The 16724-nt window shown below is 38.2% G+C and overlaps 1 protein-coding gene and 1 pseudogene across 1 annotated transcript in view; one reads left to right on the top strand and one right to left on the bottom strand.

Moving 5' to 3' along the window:
* LOC106880930 (complement C3) overlaps positions 1-16724 on the top strand; it is a 57614-nt gene that overhangs the window by 5838 nt on the left and 35052 nt on the right. Inside the window, exons 2-12 of the mRNA XM_089339429.1 lie at positions 2059-2225; positions 3266-3475; positions 4567-4637; positions 5894-6022; positions 6868-6910; positions 7410-7497; positions 8105-8195; positions 9302-9517; positions 10984-11160; positions 14500-14628; positions 15893-15961. Coding sequence (XP_089195555.1) covers positions 2059-2225; positions 3266-3475; positions 4567-4637; positions 5894-6022; positions 6868-6910; positions 7410-7497; positions 8105-8195; positions 9302-9517; positions 10984-11160; positions 14500-14628; positions 15893-15961 — 1390 coding nt within the window. The remainder of the gene's footprint in view (positions 1-2058; positions 2226-3265; positions 3476-4566; positions 4638-5893; positions 6023-6867; positions 6911-7409; positions 7498-8104; positions 8196-9301; positions 9518-10983; positions 11161-14499; positions 14629-15892; positions 15962-16724) is intronic.
* On the bottom strand, positions 8652-8750 carry LOC128250490 (U6 spliceosomal RNA; annotated as a pseudogene).

Below are 16724 nucleotides of genomic sequence, written 5' to 3'. Positions count from 1 at the left end.
ATACACACGGTTTTAAACTTACACAAAATTTTAAGCAATATACACTGTGAATTCTACATTGTCTTTTAAATGTACAACTTTTAAACGTATATAATGTTTTAAGCATATAGGCTCTTTTAAGCAACCAAACTATTTTATGTGTTGTCCCCTCTATGTTGGCCCCTTGTGGGTAATAAAGAAAACAAACTATTTTAAATACGTACATAGTTTTAAACGTATAAATTGTTTTAAACATACATAGTTTTAAATGTATATGTACTTTTTTAACATATATGAAATTTTGAATTTAGTTCACGGACCGACCAGTACTATCTTTGTGGACCCCATGTTGGGAACCACTGTTTTAAGCAATATACGCAGTACTTTAAATATACAGTTTTTAAACATACGTAGTTTTAAACGTAGTGGTTTAAACTTACACAATTTTAAACATACGCAGTGTTTAGATATATAATATAAACTGTTTTAAAGATAAACTGTATTTTAAGTATACACTTTGTTTTAAACAAACGTAGTTTTGAACAGACGCACTTTTAAATATATACGGTGTAATAATTTTCTTTGCTATATAGGGAGTCATTTCTCCTAACGTTTCTATTGATATATTTAATTTTTTTCTCCACCAAAACATTTTCACATTTATCCTTTCTTCAAACAATAACAAGATTTACACTAATGTAAAAATAAAATAAAATCAAATAAATTGCCGTTATTATTTCCACGTCAAGTGATGGCGTCGATTAAATCGATTGTACCCTCTCCCCAGGGTGTGTGATATTCGTGTCTGTGTGAGAAATTATTATTAATTGTTATAATAAATTAGACAGCTTTAACTGTGTATTCATTATATTTATTGTCTGCTGATCTAGTTCACTAGTCAACCGAAAGAGATATATTTGTAACAATTATATTCATTTGTTTCGTCTGAACAACTACAAAGATGGCACAATCAAATGTCAATCGCCATTTTATTTTTCGTTTTTCTAATTATCATTTGAATAAGTTTCTTGGTTACTACAAGACAAATTGTCTATTTAATTCGTTCAATCTTCTAACATAAACTATATTTAATTCGTTCAGTCGTCTGATGTAAACTATCTTCTAAGCCAGAATAATTTCCGATGTGTTCATATATATTTCGTAAGCACTGTAGAAAGTGACTAACCCACAAATAGAGTGAGTGGCAGTAGATGAATTAAAATGAGAGTCGATCACTCACCCTATCAGTAGCTAAAACGATTTTTGTATTAGTTGCAAAGGTTAAACACTGCTCTCTCTCTCCCTCACACTCTCTGTTTATCTATATCTCATTCATGCACACACGCGCGCGCACATTGATGTGTATGTGTTTACACACATATATACACATGCACACGCAAAATATATAAACACACACTTCCTACATTATATATATATATATATATATATATATATATATATATATATATATATATATATATATATATATATATATATATATATATATATATATATATATATATATATATATATATATATATATATATAGGCGCAGGCATGGCTGTGTGTTTAAGAAGCTTGCTTCCCATGGTTCCGGGTTCAAACTCTCTGCATGGCACCTTAGGCAAGTGACCTCCACAATAGCTTCAGGTCGACCAAAGCCTTGTGAATGGATTCATACTGTTTTGGAATGGTTTCACGAGCAGGCTGTTCCCTTGATCAGATCAACTGGAACCCTCATCATTGTAACTGACGGAGTGTCAGTATACAGGATGCCATATATATATAAACAGGCTTCCACAAAGTTTCATCTACTAAATTTACTCACAAGACATTAATTGGCCTAGAGCTATAGGAGAAGTCATTTGGCCAAGGTGCCATACTGTGGGACTGAACCTGAAACCATGTGATTGCAAAGTGAGCTTCTTGACCACGCAACCAAGAAAAAAGTACAGAATAATAATTTTTGATTAAAATATTTTTGTGTGTTCAAGAGATTTTTTAAAATTAAATCTTTGAATCTATTTTAATTGTATTAAAGAACTTATTATAATTGATAAACACCATTCTTATCCACAGACAACAGAAAGTTCTCATTGTGACACCACAGAAATTCCGATGCAACGAAGAAGAAACTGTCATGATCAACCCTTTCACTGCTTATACAAGGACCGCTTTCCGGATTACTTTGAAACATTCCATCCATGGAAATATCATTTATGATAATACAATTTATGCTTCAAAATGTAAGTTTTCTTTTACTTGTTTCAGTCATTTGATTGCGGCCATGCTGGAACACCACCTTTAGTCGAAGAAATTGACACCAGGACTTATTCTTTGTAAGCCTAATATTTATTCTGTTGGTCTCTTTTGCTGAGCCGCTACGTTACGGGGACATAAACACACCAACATCAGTTGTCAAGCGATGATGGGGGACAAAAACAGACTCACAAACATATATATATACACAATGTGCTTCTTTCCGTTTTCGTCTACGAAATCCACTCACAAGGCTTTGGTTGGCCCAAGGCTATATTTTAATTTGCATCTATCATTCGCATCTTGCCTGTTTGTGGTGTGGCCAGTGCCACCTGACTGGCATCCATGCAGGTGGCATAAAAAGCACCATTCAAGCATGGCCGATGCTAGTGCCAGCTCACTGGCATCCGTGCCAGTGGCAGGTAAAAAGCACCATTCGAGTGTGGCCGATGCCAGTGACAGGTAAAAAGCACCCACTATAGTCTCAGGGTGGTTGGCATTAGGAAGAGCATCCAGTTGTAGAAAACTTGCCAAATCATATTGGAGCCTGGTGCAGCCTCCTGGCTTGCCCGTCCTTGGTCAAACTATCCAGCCCATACCAGCATGGAAAGTGGCCGTTAAACGATGATGATGATACATATATATATATATATATATGTATATATATATGTATGTGTATATATATATATATATATATATATATATATATATATATATATACTGGATTCATTAGAATCTAGGTATATAATATGTAGGATGCCAAGAATATGAACACGTTGGACGCTACTTGTTTCAGCATGGTAGTTGGTGAATTGGTCATTTTCTGCTTCTATTTCACCTGTTTATGCGTTTAAAATTTACCTGATGATCGCAGGCTTTTTGCTATGACATAATTTAAGAATGCATCGATAAAGTGCTGCCAAGAGTTTTGAACCCCACTTGTGTTCTTCTTATATATTTATATGTATGTGTGTGTGTTAGGAATTGATATATAGTACAAAAATTCCTGTAATTTTTCTTTTTTCAGCTTCTCCAAGATATGTGCAAATAATGGTCAAGCTGTCCGACCTCTTAAATCGTTTGGGATCATCCTCCGATACTGGCGAAGAAGAACATTCTGTTGTGCTATCAGTCACTTCAAAAGGGTTTTCTGAGAAAAAAGAGATTCCAGTCTCAATGAAGAGTGGCCATATTTTCATCCAAACCTCAAAGCCAATTTATAACCCAGGGCAGACAGGTGAGTAAATAATGTATATATTTGTGGGTGAATGTATGGTGTGAATGAATGAATGAAAATATAGAGTAGTTAATGGAGCACTCCATCGGTTATGATGCTGAGGGTCCCAGCTGATACGATCAACAGAACAGCTTGCTCGTGAAATTAACATGCAAGTGGCTGAGCAATCCACAGACACGTGTACCCCTAACACAGTTCTCAGAGAATTGTTTCAAATTTTGGCATGTGGATTGCAAAGTCAAAGGAAGAGTAAGTCAATAACATTAATCCCAATGAAACAATTCTTATTATTATTATGAAGGGGGTGAGTTGGCCAAATCATTAGCACACAGGGCAAAATGCTTAGTGGTATTTCATCTGTCCTTACATTCTGATTTCAAATTGCACAGAGGTTGCTTTTGTCTTTTATCCTCTTGGGGTTGCTGTAATTGAGTAGTCCCCACCCCACAAATTTCAGGTCTTGTCCTTATAGTAGTAGAAAGGATTATTATTATTATTATTATTATGTTTATTAGTAATTGTAAGGCGGTGAGCTGGCAGAATAGTTAGCATGCCAGGCGAAATGCTTAGCAGTATTCTGTTTGCCATTATGTTTTGAGTCCAAGTTCCACCGAGGTCAACTTTGCCTTTCAACCTTTCGGGGGTCAATGAAATAAGTACCAGTTATGCACTGGGGTCAATGTAATTGACTAGCCCCCTTCCCCCAAAACTTTTCAATGCCTTGTGCCTAGAGTAGAAATAATCATTATTAGCATCTGTTAAAGTAACAAGCTGGTAGAATCATGAGCATGTTAGACAAATGCTTAACCACATTTCTTCGGACTCTTTACATTCTTGACTCAAATTCTGCCAAAGGTCAACTTTGCCTTTCACCATTCCAAGGTTGATAAAATAAAGTAGCAGTGAAGTACAGGAGTTGGTGTAATCAACCAATCATTTCTCCCTAAAATAAAAGTGATGGCCTTCTGCCAAAATTTTAAACCGTTTTTAATAGCTGTTATATATCAAGGGGTGATGTTGTTATATTGTTGAACATTACATTCACATCTTGAGATTTTAAAGAATTCAAAGAAGTCTCTCTTTTCCAACAGTTAGAATTCGGATTGTCACTCTCAATGAAGATATGTTACCAACAAAATTTCCAGTATCATTTAGTATCCAAGTAAGTTCTGCTTAGTTTCTTTACTCTCAAATATCTATACTCAGACACATACACATATGCACTTGCGCATATATATCTGAGTGGGGGGGGGGGGGTATATACATATATATTTGTATATTAAGGCTACCATTGGTTTCATGTTAAGAAAAATATTTTAATGTCCAAACAGTTTTTCAAGTCGATCACATGGAGGAATGGTGTTCGCCTCCATTTTGGATCAGCTTGAAAGATTTTTAAGATGTTAACATATTTTTCTTCACATGAAACCAAACCAATGGTAGCCTTAATACACAAATAAAGAAATTATATCAACCACTGCAGTGTTGAGCACTCATTCTCATCATTTGACATTTACATGTATGTATATATATATATATATATTTGTACATATAAATTGTACATATAAAGAGGAAGGCCTGGATACTGGGAGCTGAAAAAGTAAAGATCCAACTGGATAGAAGTAGAAAAGACAACCCAGATTTGAGATAAATTAGAGAAAAGTTGTCACTGGCCTATGCTCCATATGAAGCGAAGGGCTTTTGCAAGTTTGGAAAAAGAAGGTTTGCATGTATGGGCAACTGCCAGTGTTCCTCAAAAGAACTTGCTCAAGCTTGTAGATATGGATGTAGATACATAACCAATTCTGACCAATAGAAGCCATGGATTTGATAAAATTAATCCATTTCATTTACATCTTATTTCTAATAAGTTTCATCATCATCATCATCAGCAGCAGCAGCATCAGAGAAGTTGTCACTGGTCTATCCTCTGTAGGAAGCGAAGGGCTTTCGCAAGTTTGGAGAAGGAAGATTTGCATGCATGGAAAACTGTCAGTGTTACTGAAAAAAAAACCTTGCTCAAGCTTATACATATAGATTTAGATATATGACCGAAACTCTGATCAACGGAAGCCCTACATTTGATAAAATTAACCAAACCTCATTTACATATTATTTTTGATAAGTTTCATCATCATCATTAAAAGCCTGTTTTCCATGCTGGCATAGGTTGCATGGTTTGACAGGAGCTGGTAAGCCAGAGGACTGCACCAAGGCTTCACTGTCTGTTTTGGCATGGATTTTACAGCTGGATGCTCTTCCAAATGCCAACCACTTCACAGAGTAATTTCAAAACTCCAAGAAACAAAAATCATAATTTCCATTCTCTCTTCTTTCCCTGTATGAGACACATATTCCTCTCAAACCTTTCAAAAAGTTTCATGTTTTTCTGTTTTACTTTTATTTATATATTTTCAGAATCCAAGCAAGTTGATTCTATATTCGTGCAAATTCCCAGGTGACAGTCCATTCATTAATGCATCATATGAACTCACACAACAGTCCCCTATTGGGAACTGGACGGTTTTGGCAGAATATTCAAATGGGGTAAGATTATTTGAGGCTTTTGTTTTCTTTTGCTGGGGTGAGGTGGATTTTGTGTTCTTTTATTTACTGCAGTCATTTGACTGCGGCCATGCTGGAGCACCGCCTTAAAGGGGTTTAGTCGAAATTAACCCCAGGGTATACTCTTTGTAAGGCTAGTACTTATTCTATCGGTCTCTTTTTGCCGAACCACTAAATTATGGGGACATAAACACACCAACATTGGTTTTCTAACGATACAGACACATACACATAAATATATGCATACACACACACACACACACACACACACATATGACAGGCTTCTGTCATATATATAGAGACTATAGTAGAAGACACTTGACCAAGGTGCCATGCAGTGGGACTGAACCCAGAACCATGTGGTTGGGAATTAAACTTCATACCACACAACCATGCCATGCACTTTTTCCTTTTTTTTTACACACAGATATATATATATATATATATATATATATATATATATATATATATATATATATACATATATATATATATATATATATATATATACAATGGGCTTCCTTCAGTTTCCGTCAACCAAATCCATTCACAAAGCTTTGGTTGGCCTCAGGCTATAGTAGAAGACACTTGCCTGAGGTACCATGCTGTGAGACTGAACCCTGAACCATATGGTTGGGAAGCAAACATCTTACGACACAGCCATGCCTGTACCTATACGATAAATACAAAGATTTAAAAAAAAAATTTCTTTTCTCAATCTGTTAAGAAAAAAATAGCATTTTGAATCATTTGTTAATGAATGGCTGATGAAATACAATCACTTCTACAGTTAAAGTTTAGTGCAGTGTTATTTTTTTAAATTTCAGCTGAAGACCCGAGCAGAAGTAAAGTTTGCTGTGCAGAAATACGGTAAGAAACCTAACCATTTCAGTTCCAGCATTTGATGTTTTTGATTAAAAAAACACTTGTTCTTATCTTATTGACATCGAAACTGATGTGTAGATGTGTGTGCGCTCAAGTATTTTAGTATGTGTATCTCGTATGTGTAAGTTGTGTGTAAGTTTGTTAACATCCAAATGCACTCTTTTACTGCACAATCATGTCTGTGCTTATACTCTTTTTGTGCTAGCTTATTGCTTTCACTTAAGAGACAGTTAATACTTTCATCTTCTTTTCCACATATTCTGTGTTTGTTCTCCAAGTCAGTTTCATCATTGTTCGTTTTTATCAAGTTCATTCTAATAAATTGTTCCTGAGTGGCTATAATTACTGATTCAGCTTCTTGCTTCACTCTAATTAGTAATTCAGTTTTTCATTTCATTTTAATCATCGTGTAATCTTTGCCTGAGATGATGTGATCAGGATTTGATCTCTTCACTAAAATCTATTGTTTGCTTTACTTACTCAGTGTTACCAGTGTTTGAAGTCACTATCACTGTACGTCCTCAATTTATTCTGAAGAGTACAAGGAAGGTTGTCATCACAACAAAGGCAAGGTAAATTAACTTCAAACATTTCCTATTCAACAAGGTCTCTTCACCTTTCACCAATTCAAGCAAGCAGTGATAGGTGAAGAGACCAATACACAAAGACTGAAATTGTACAAAAGAACTAGATGCACAAAGACTGAAATTGTAAAAAATATTTCTTTCTTTCTTCTTCTTTTTTTCTCTCCTTTCTCTACTTATTTTATAAAAACTCAATATGATTGAACTTTCAATGATCTTCGCCAAGCATTTACATTGATATTACTATTGATCCCTGTGGTAATTCACATCTGTGTGTGGCATGCATAACGGCAGTAACAGTGTGTATGTGTGTACATGCATATGTTATTAAAATTGGATTCATTATTATTATTATTATTATTATTATTATTATTAGTGGCATCTTTCCATTCTGAGTTCAAATTCCGCTGAGATTGACTTTACCTTTCATCCTCTAGGGGGCGGGGGCGATAAAATAAGTACCACTTGATCACTGGGGTTGACATAATCGACTTACCCCCCTCCCCCGAAATTGCTGGCCTTGTGCCAAAATTTGAATTCATCATCATCATCATCATCATCATCATCATCATTCTCGTGCGTATTTTCTTCACAGGTACCTCTATGGAAAATATGTCCATGGTGAAGTGACACTGAAATGTCTGTATGGATCGAATGTCACGGACAGATGTGAAACTAAACGACAGGTAAAGTATCGTTTATTTCTGTTATGTGCACCCATAATGTTAAGAAACAGTCCACGGTACTAGAGCTTTTATGTAAGAGACGGATTTCTTATTATAATAAGAAATGCACATCTATATTATGCACGTATATATTATAATAGGAAATGTATATATAATATATGCATATTATATATATTATGCAGACAGGGAGCAGATGATTTCCCTTTCACACATCTCAGCTGCTGTTTGTCTGTGTTTGTACCCCTACCATCACTAAACAACTGATGTTGATGTGTTTACGTCCCCGTAAACGATGGTCTTCTGTCAGTTTTTCTCTACCAAATCCACTCACAAAGCTTTGGTTAGCCTGAGACTATAGTAGAAGACATTTGCCCAAGGTGTCATGTAGTAGGACTGAACCCAGAGCCATGTCGTTCAGAAGCAACTTTCTTACCACACAACCACACCTAACCCTAAATAAATATAGAACGCTTCAGGAATTTGCATGCCCTTTTTGTGCAGGGGCCATGCTAATCTCTGTGCCATTCCAATTTTAGAATATGTACGGACCGAGACCTTTGGAAATGGGCTGTGCGTGAGAAGACCCGGCAAGCCAAGTAAGATCGTTGCCAGTGCCCCTGGACTGGTTCTTGTGCGGGTGGCACATGAGATGCACCATTTTGAGCGTGGCCGTTGCCAGTACCGCCTGACTGGCTCCTGTAGGATTTTCGAGCGAGATCGTTGCCAGTGCCCCTGGACTGGCTTGTGCGGGTGGCACATAAAAGACACCATTTCGAGCGTGGCCGTTTTCGTGCAGGTGACACGTAAAAGCACCCACTACACTCTCTGAGTGGTTGGCGTTAGGAAGGGCATCCAGCTGTAGAAACTCTGCCAAATCAGACTGGAGCCTGGTGTTGCCATCCGGTTTCACCAGTCCTCAGTCAAATCGTCCAACCCATGCTAGCATGGAAAGCGGACGTTAAACGATGATGATGATGATGATGACTACTGGAGCTATTTTTTAATTTTCTTCTCTTGGTTTTAGCCAGAGGCTGCAGCTGTGCCGGATCACCACCTATTGTGTATAATTTCGAATTAAATCTTAACCTCGTTAATTTTCATTGTAGCTATTGCAAGGGAGAACAACCACTACCGTTACCTTACCACAGGAACCAATGCTTTTGGGGACAGTTTTCAAGGTTGTTGCTAATGTTATAGAGAAAGATTCGGCAATCACTGAAACTAAAACGGATGAGTCAGCGAAATTTGTTTCGTCCCCATACAAATTCGATTTAACCGATTCTCAGACTTTCTTCAAGCCTGGACTCCCGTACACAGTCCAAGTAAGCCTGCTTTGCTTCTGTTCCCTAATGTCTTGAAATCTAATTGTGTGTGTGTGTGTGTGTGTGTGTGTGTGTGTGTGTGTGTGTGTGTGTTGATGTTCTCATCCTTTGAAGCCAGTTTGGTCATCATCACTATAACCACAACTATTATCGTCATCATCATCACCACCACCATCATCATCATTAACTACATAATCACTCATTATGATAATCATAAATAAGTAACACTGCACCTGATACAATTAATCACTGCATTTTGAAACAATAAATTATTGGCGGTGGGTGGGGTGGGGGACATGATATTTGTTTCTGAGTTCAAATACTTCCAAGGTCAACTTTGCTTTTCCATCCCCCTGCAGTCGATAAAATAAAGTACTGGCTAAGTGATGGGGACAGATATATTGACTAACCTCTCCCCTAACTTCAAACCCTATGTGCCTAGGCTAAAAACAGTTATCTATTATTATTATTAAGGCAGTGGTGGTGAGCTGGTAGAAACGTTAGCAGGCCAGGCGAAATGCTTAGCAGTATTTTGTCTGTCTTCATGTTCTGAGTTCAAATTCCGCCAAGGTCAACTTTGTCTTTCATTCTTTCAGGGCGATAAATTAAGTACCAGTTGCGTACTGGGGTCAATCTAATTGACTGGTCCCCTCCCCAAAAATTTCAGGCCTTGAGCCTGAAGTAGAAAAGATTATTATTAAGGCGGTGAGCTGGCATTATCATTAGCATGCAGGATGAAATGGTTAGCGGTATTTTGTCCATCGCTACGTTCTAAGTTCAAATTCCACCAAGGTCAACTTTGCCTTTCATCCTTTTGGGGTTGATAAACTAAGTACCAGGGAAACACTGGGGTCGATGTAATCAACTAGTCCCTTCCCACCAAATTTCAGGCTTTATGCCTATAGTAGAAAGGATTATTATTATTATTGAGTGAGAGAGCAGTGCATGCCATCAAAATGACAATGAGGTAAAATATATAAAGCCCAGTATACCCATCATGACTACCTGTCTAATAAGAATACAGGTACGTGGATCACAACCATATGTGTGTGACATGGTGATCTCATATCAGATAAATAGTGCTTGACCTTGCAAGTTGGGTGCAGTTAGAATTTTCTTGAGGTTGAGTAGCCCATCACACTCAAAAGGTCCTTGAATAAGGGTTGTTTAACTCTTTTGGCACCAACCCATCCAAAACTATTTTTGCTTCGATGATACAAACTTCCCATTTTAAGAAAGCTTCCCTGTTAATTTATGTCCCAATTACCAGCTTTGCCTTTCATCCTTTTGGGGATTGATAAATTAAGTACCAGTGAAACACTGAGGTTGGTGTAATCAACTAGGCCCCTCCCCCCAAAATGTCAGGTTTTGTGCCTTTGGTAGAAAGAATTAATATTATTATTATTACTACTACAAAATCCCAAAATATTAATTAAAATTCAGTTCTGAATTGTTGTCATGTTCAGGTCGAGACCCTTTACATAAATGGTTCCAAGATTCCAAGACTACCGTTCTATATAGCATACAAAGCACTTACAAGATCAAACAACACAGAATATTACAAGGCGAAATATGAGTCAAGAAACAGTGTGAAGCAGGTTGTTATCAACACAATCAAGTTTTGGAGAGAATTTACTATTATAGTGAGTATAAATTTCTAACATAATCATCATTTTACATGAACACACACACATCCACTCTCTTGCTCTCTCCTTATCTGTCTAACTACCTATCTATCTATTTATCTATCTATCTATCTATATGTCTGTCTGTATATCTATCTATCTATCTATCTATCTATCTATGGCCACTCTAGCCCGGCAATGGGCCGAGAGGAAGCTTTCCCTGAAAGGTCGGGCGGAGGTGGCGAACACGTACATCGCGTCCGTCATCTACTACCGCCTGACCGTCGTTCCTTGTCCCGACCCTACCATCACCAAACTGGAGCGCATCCTCTTCCGCTTCTTGTGGAAAGGAAGCGTTCCGATGGTTAGGCGATCCGTTTGCTGCCAACACCCGTTAAAAGGAGGACTGGGCATGCCGTGGTTGATGATGCGCAGACACGCGCTGAGACTGCGACATCTCCGGCTCTACGTAGACAGCGGTGAACAGGTGTGGTCGCCGTTTGTGCGGCGCGCTTTCCCGCAGCTCGTCTCCATGACCGAACTGCAGTCATGGATCAAGAAGAGGCCGAGGAAGGGTGAATGGCACCGCGAGTGTCGCGCTGCTCTTCGGCAACTCCAACAACCCGGGTCAACCTTGAGCGACTGCATCACAACTAACGCATTCTATAGTGGATTAGTGGAGGGAAGGTACGACGACGATCTCGGGGCGAACCTGGGCGTCGACGAGGAATACCTGACCCGCCTGTTTAAGACGACCTTCGGGCCGGGACCTATGGACAACTTCCAGAGATCCCTGGCCTGGCAGTGCTATCGAGAAGCACTACCCGTTCGGGATAAGCTCTACAGGCATGGCTCGAGAAACACGGGGCCGACCTGTCCGAGATGCCGGCAGAGCGACGAAACCGTTCTGCACGCACTCGTACAGTGTCCCACCATTTCCGAGCTGTGGGCTTACGTCGAACAACTGCTATCGCGTGTGGGACGAGTCGGTCTATCAGCCGAGTCTATCGTGAATATTGTCGCGCCTCCTTCCTTTAAACGGGAAGGAAGAGCTATTTTCATCGTACTTGTGGCTATGGCGAAAGAATGTGTATGGTGGACGCGTCTGAAAGGTCTAGAGACAAAGACTTTCCTCTCTGGGCAATCTCTCATCAACTTCTTCAAGTATCACCTGAAGAGGAAGTTGAGAGTAGAAAGGGAAGTCTTGTCTAGTGAATGCTTCAAAAAAAGATGGGTGAATGTAGCAAGGATGGCACGTGTGAACGACGGAGCCATCTTGAGCATAACCCTATGAACAAGAAAAAAAATAAAACAAAAAGGCAAAAGAGAGTCACTTACTGTTATAGTTTCTTCAATGAGAATATTGACCAAGGTTACCGTGGTCTTTTCCGTAGGCTTTTCCTTCCACGGCTAAACCTAAACTGTCCTCCCCTCTTTTTACACGAGAACATTACTGTGTGATACACGATCCCTATTGATCGGCCTTTCCTTTTCTTTTTTTTTCGATCCCTTTTGATCGAACTGCCCCTTTTTCCCTTCCTACGATCCCTTTTGATCGACACCACCAATTTTTTTTTTTTTTTTTTTTTTTTTTTTTCCTTCCTTCCCCCTCCCAAAAAGAAAAGCTCTACATTGTATTTGTCCCATCTTCGTTGAGCCCTGTGTGGCTAATAAAAGAAATGTATCTATCTATATGTCTGTCTGTCTCTCTATCAATCTATCTATCTATATGTATTTCTGTCTATCAATCTATCTATCTCCTTATCTATCTATCTATCTTTTTTAAATATATATCTTTTACCATTTACTTGTTTCAATCATAAGATTGCAGTCATGCTGGCGCACCACATTGAAGAATATTTAGTCAAAAGAACTGACTCTAGTACTTGATTTTTGTTTGTAAGCTTGGTAGTTATTTTTTCAGTTTGTTTCACCAAACCACTAAGTTACAGGCAAGTAACTTGTTGCTAGCCAGGAGATAAATCCATGCTACCTCCAGCACTGAGATCACTAGATCACGTGATTTCAACCTTATTTAGCCTTGTCCATGATGGACACTTGATTGCTAGAGGGAGCAGAGATTCAAGAACACAACACACTGTCTGACCCAGGAATCGAAATCACTATCTTAAGATCATGAATGCAACACTCTAACTACTAAGCCATGCTCCTTCTTCACACATTTATATAGACGCAAAAACATAAAACTGGATATTTTAATGCTATTTGCCCAATTCCTAATATGGCAAGTTGGCAGAGTCATTAGCATACGGGGAAAAATGCTCAGCTGCATTTCATCCATCCTTATGTTGTAAGTTCAAATTCCACTGAGGTCAACTTTGCCTTTCATCCTTTTGGGGTCCATAAAATAAGCACCAAACCAGAGTTGAAATAACTGACTTAACCCTGCCCCCAAAATTGCTGGCCTTGTGCCAACATTTGAAACCATTTACACAGTTCCTGAAAAAATTATGGGATGGTCATGGCTGGAATACCTCTGAATGTAAGTCTACTGTATCAGGCTGACCTGGAACTAGATATCAGCAATAAAGATTTTCACAAATATATTTTAACCTTGAGCTGTAGGAGGGAGTGTTTCCAAGGAGTATATATTCCCCACCTGGACAGGACACTGGTCCATCGCACACAACATGTTGCCTGATCCAGGAATTGAAACCATGACCTTATGATCATGAGTCCAATACCCCTAATCACTAAGCCATGTGCCTCCACAGTAAAGTTTTCCTTCTCAAGTCATGTCGACTCTCAAGGATCAGTTTCCCAGTTTCGTGGCATATATAATATTCCCCACCTGAACAGGACACTGGTCCATCGCAGGGTTACTCATTTTTGCTAGCTGAATGGACTGAAGTAACATAAAATGAAGCACCATATTTTAATGTGCATAAGGAACCCCCTAATTTTGGGGGCTTAAAATTTGGAATAAAGGTTTTGTAAGGGATTATAATACTATCCATGTATAAGAAACTCCTGTATTTTTTAACCTAGTTTTTGACAAAAAAAGGGTTCCTTATACATGTTGAAATATAGTATTTTGCTCAAGAACACAACACATTGTGTGGTCCAAGAATCAAAACCACAATCTTACAATCATGAGTCCAACACCCAAACCACAAAACCCCGTGCCTCCACAAAGCAGACATTGGAGCATGATGAAGTCCTAGGACCCATTGGATCCTGTCAAACCATCTGATCAATGCCAGCATGGAAAATGGATGTTAAATAACAATGATGATGGTGATGAATGATCACAAAATCTCTTTTAAACCTGACCCAAAAATTATCAGGTTCCACATAAATGTCCAAAACCAATATTTTGAAAATGTTCTCATTCAGGCCACCAGTGCTGACTACCATCTCACTATGGAAGACCAAGCCTCAGAAGAGTGGGAGGTGGCTAGCTACAAGTCCGAGAGTGATAGCTACTTGCTTCTGTCTTTGAATGTTCCAGAAAATGGTTACAAGGTAAGTGTTAGTTATTCTTGTGACTCTACGCCTGCCATCAATGTTGTAACTTTGCCTGGAAGATTATGATTGTGTCTCTCTTTTATTTTTTTTTTGTTTTTTTGTTTTTGTTTTTATATCTCTTACTGGATTTAGTCCTTGGATTGTGGCCATGCTGGGGCACTGCTTTGAAAAGATTTTAGTTGAACAAATTGATTCCTAGTAATTATTTTTCAGGCCTAGTATTTATTCTGTTGGTTCCTTTTTTGCCAAAATGCTAATTTACAGGAATGTAAACAAACCATCACTGGTTGTCAAGAAGTCAGGTGCAGGACAAACACAAGACACAAACACACATACGACAGGCTTCCACACAGTTTCCATGTACTAAATTCACCCTCAAGACATTAGTCATCATGGAGCTAGAGATGAAGACACTTGCCCAAGGCGCTGCACAGTGAGATTGAACCCAAATCCATGTGGTTGCAAAGCAAGCTTCTCAACCACTTTTTTCATTTATATTCATTGACACAGACATGGTTGTGCAGTTTAGTGACTGTAGGATTGACGAGAAGTTTTGAAGTTTGTGCCACAGAGTAATCATAGTCAGAAGATTCTAACTGGTATTGCTGTTTAGCCCCAGGTCAATGCTGATCATACAGACCCGTGATCAATGGCATCCCAGCCATGACCATCCCTACTTCTTTTCTTATATGCGAAGAACCTAGGACCACATGTCGCTTTTGCAAATGTGACCTTTGCTAAAATGATGGGGTGTGAATCAGTAAACACCATCGTCATTGTTTAATGTCTCCATGGTGGCATGGGTTGGATAGCTTGACAGAGTGCTGGCTCACAGGGAGCTGTTTGGACTTCAACTGTCTGTTGTGGCATGGTTTCTATGGCTGGATGCCCTTCCTAACACCAACCACTTAAGAGCATGCTGGGTGTTTTTTACATGTCACCATCACGAGTGCAGTTACACGACATTGGCATGGGTGTGTTAACACAGCACTGACACAGGGGCTTCTTAAGGGCCACCAGCACCTGAAAGAACAAGCTTCTATGTGTGGAAGACAGCGATTTTACTTAGATCATTGGCTGCAAATTCTAAGGTCAACATTGCCTTTTATCTTTTGGGGAGAGTTAACAAAACAAACACCAGCTTTGCACTGGAGTCAATGTAATCAATTATCCCCCTTCTGCAAAATTTCAGGCCTTGTGCCTATAGAAGAAAGGATTATTATTATCATTTGTATCATAATTAAAATTTTGTTCATTAAAGGTTGGTGATGATATAACGATGAAAGTTGTAACCTCAAGAAAATCATTCAAGACCCCACTTCATTTCATGGTAAGAAGTTCTACCTTTTTAGTTTCTCCTTACTTTTAAACATTTAGCATTCACATTATCCTGTCCAATGTAATACTTATTTATTCACATTGCTTTGAATTAATCATCTGTTACCCAGTAGCTTTGAGATTTTGGTGAGGTAACTGTTAATTTTTAGATGGGGAATGCCAAAAAAATATAGATGGGAAATGCAAAAAAAGAAAATGTTTTCAAAGCAGTCGATATTTTTGTAGTTCAAAAATTGCGATTTATGACATAAAATGTCCTCTAGAATTCTCTAAAATGAGAACCTTTACTAAATATTGTTAAATATACACATTTCTGCAGTGCAATGTTCATAAGCAATTCACTTCAAACACAATGGACAACTGGCAGTGAGACTGTTTTTAGCAGATCCCCAAATCAGGCTCATGGCAGGCAATAGGTTAAAACATTCCATCAAAATTTCCAAACACTAACTTAATTCTGTCAAAGTAATTTTACTACATTCTTCATTGCTTTGAAATTAATTTAAACAAAGGCAGTGAATTCCAACAGAAATATGGTAACAAAAGAGTTAATATTTCAAATGGGTACACTTGGGATAATATTTACTTTTATGCTCCTTTCTATACTATCTTCTTTTTTTTTTTTTTTTCAAAATTAATTAAAAGAAAAGACAGAAATATGAGAAATAAATGAGTTAAGTAGGAGTTAGTAAGTGGATCCTACATTTGAACCAGACGACTGGTTCCCTGCCTACCAACTTGGAAGCTTAACTCTT

The sequence above is a fragment of the Octopus bimaculoides genome, chromosome 21, assembly GCF_046866305.1.
Source record: "Octopus bimaculoides isolate indiv1 chromosome 21, ASM4686630v1, whole genome shotgun sequence".
Lineage (NCBI taxonomy): Eukaryota > Metazoa > Mollusca > Cephalopoda > Octopoda > Octopodidae > Octopus > Octopus bimaculoides.
The sequence above is the reverse complement of the archived record's forward strand: the minus strand, read 5'-3'. Positions and strand labels throughout refer to the sequence as shown.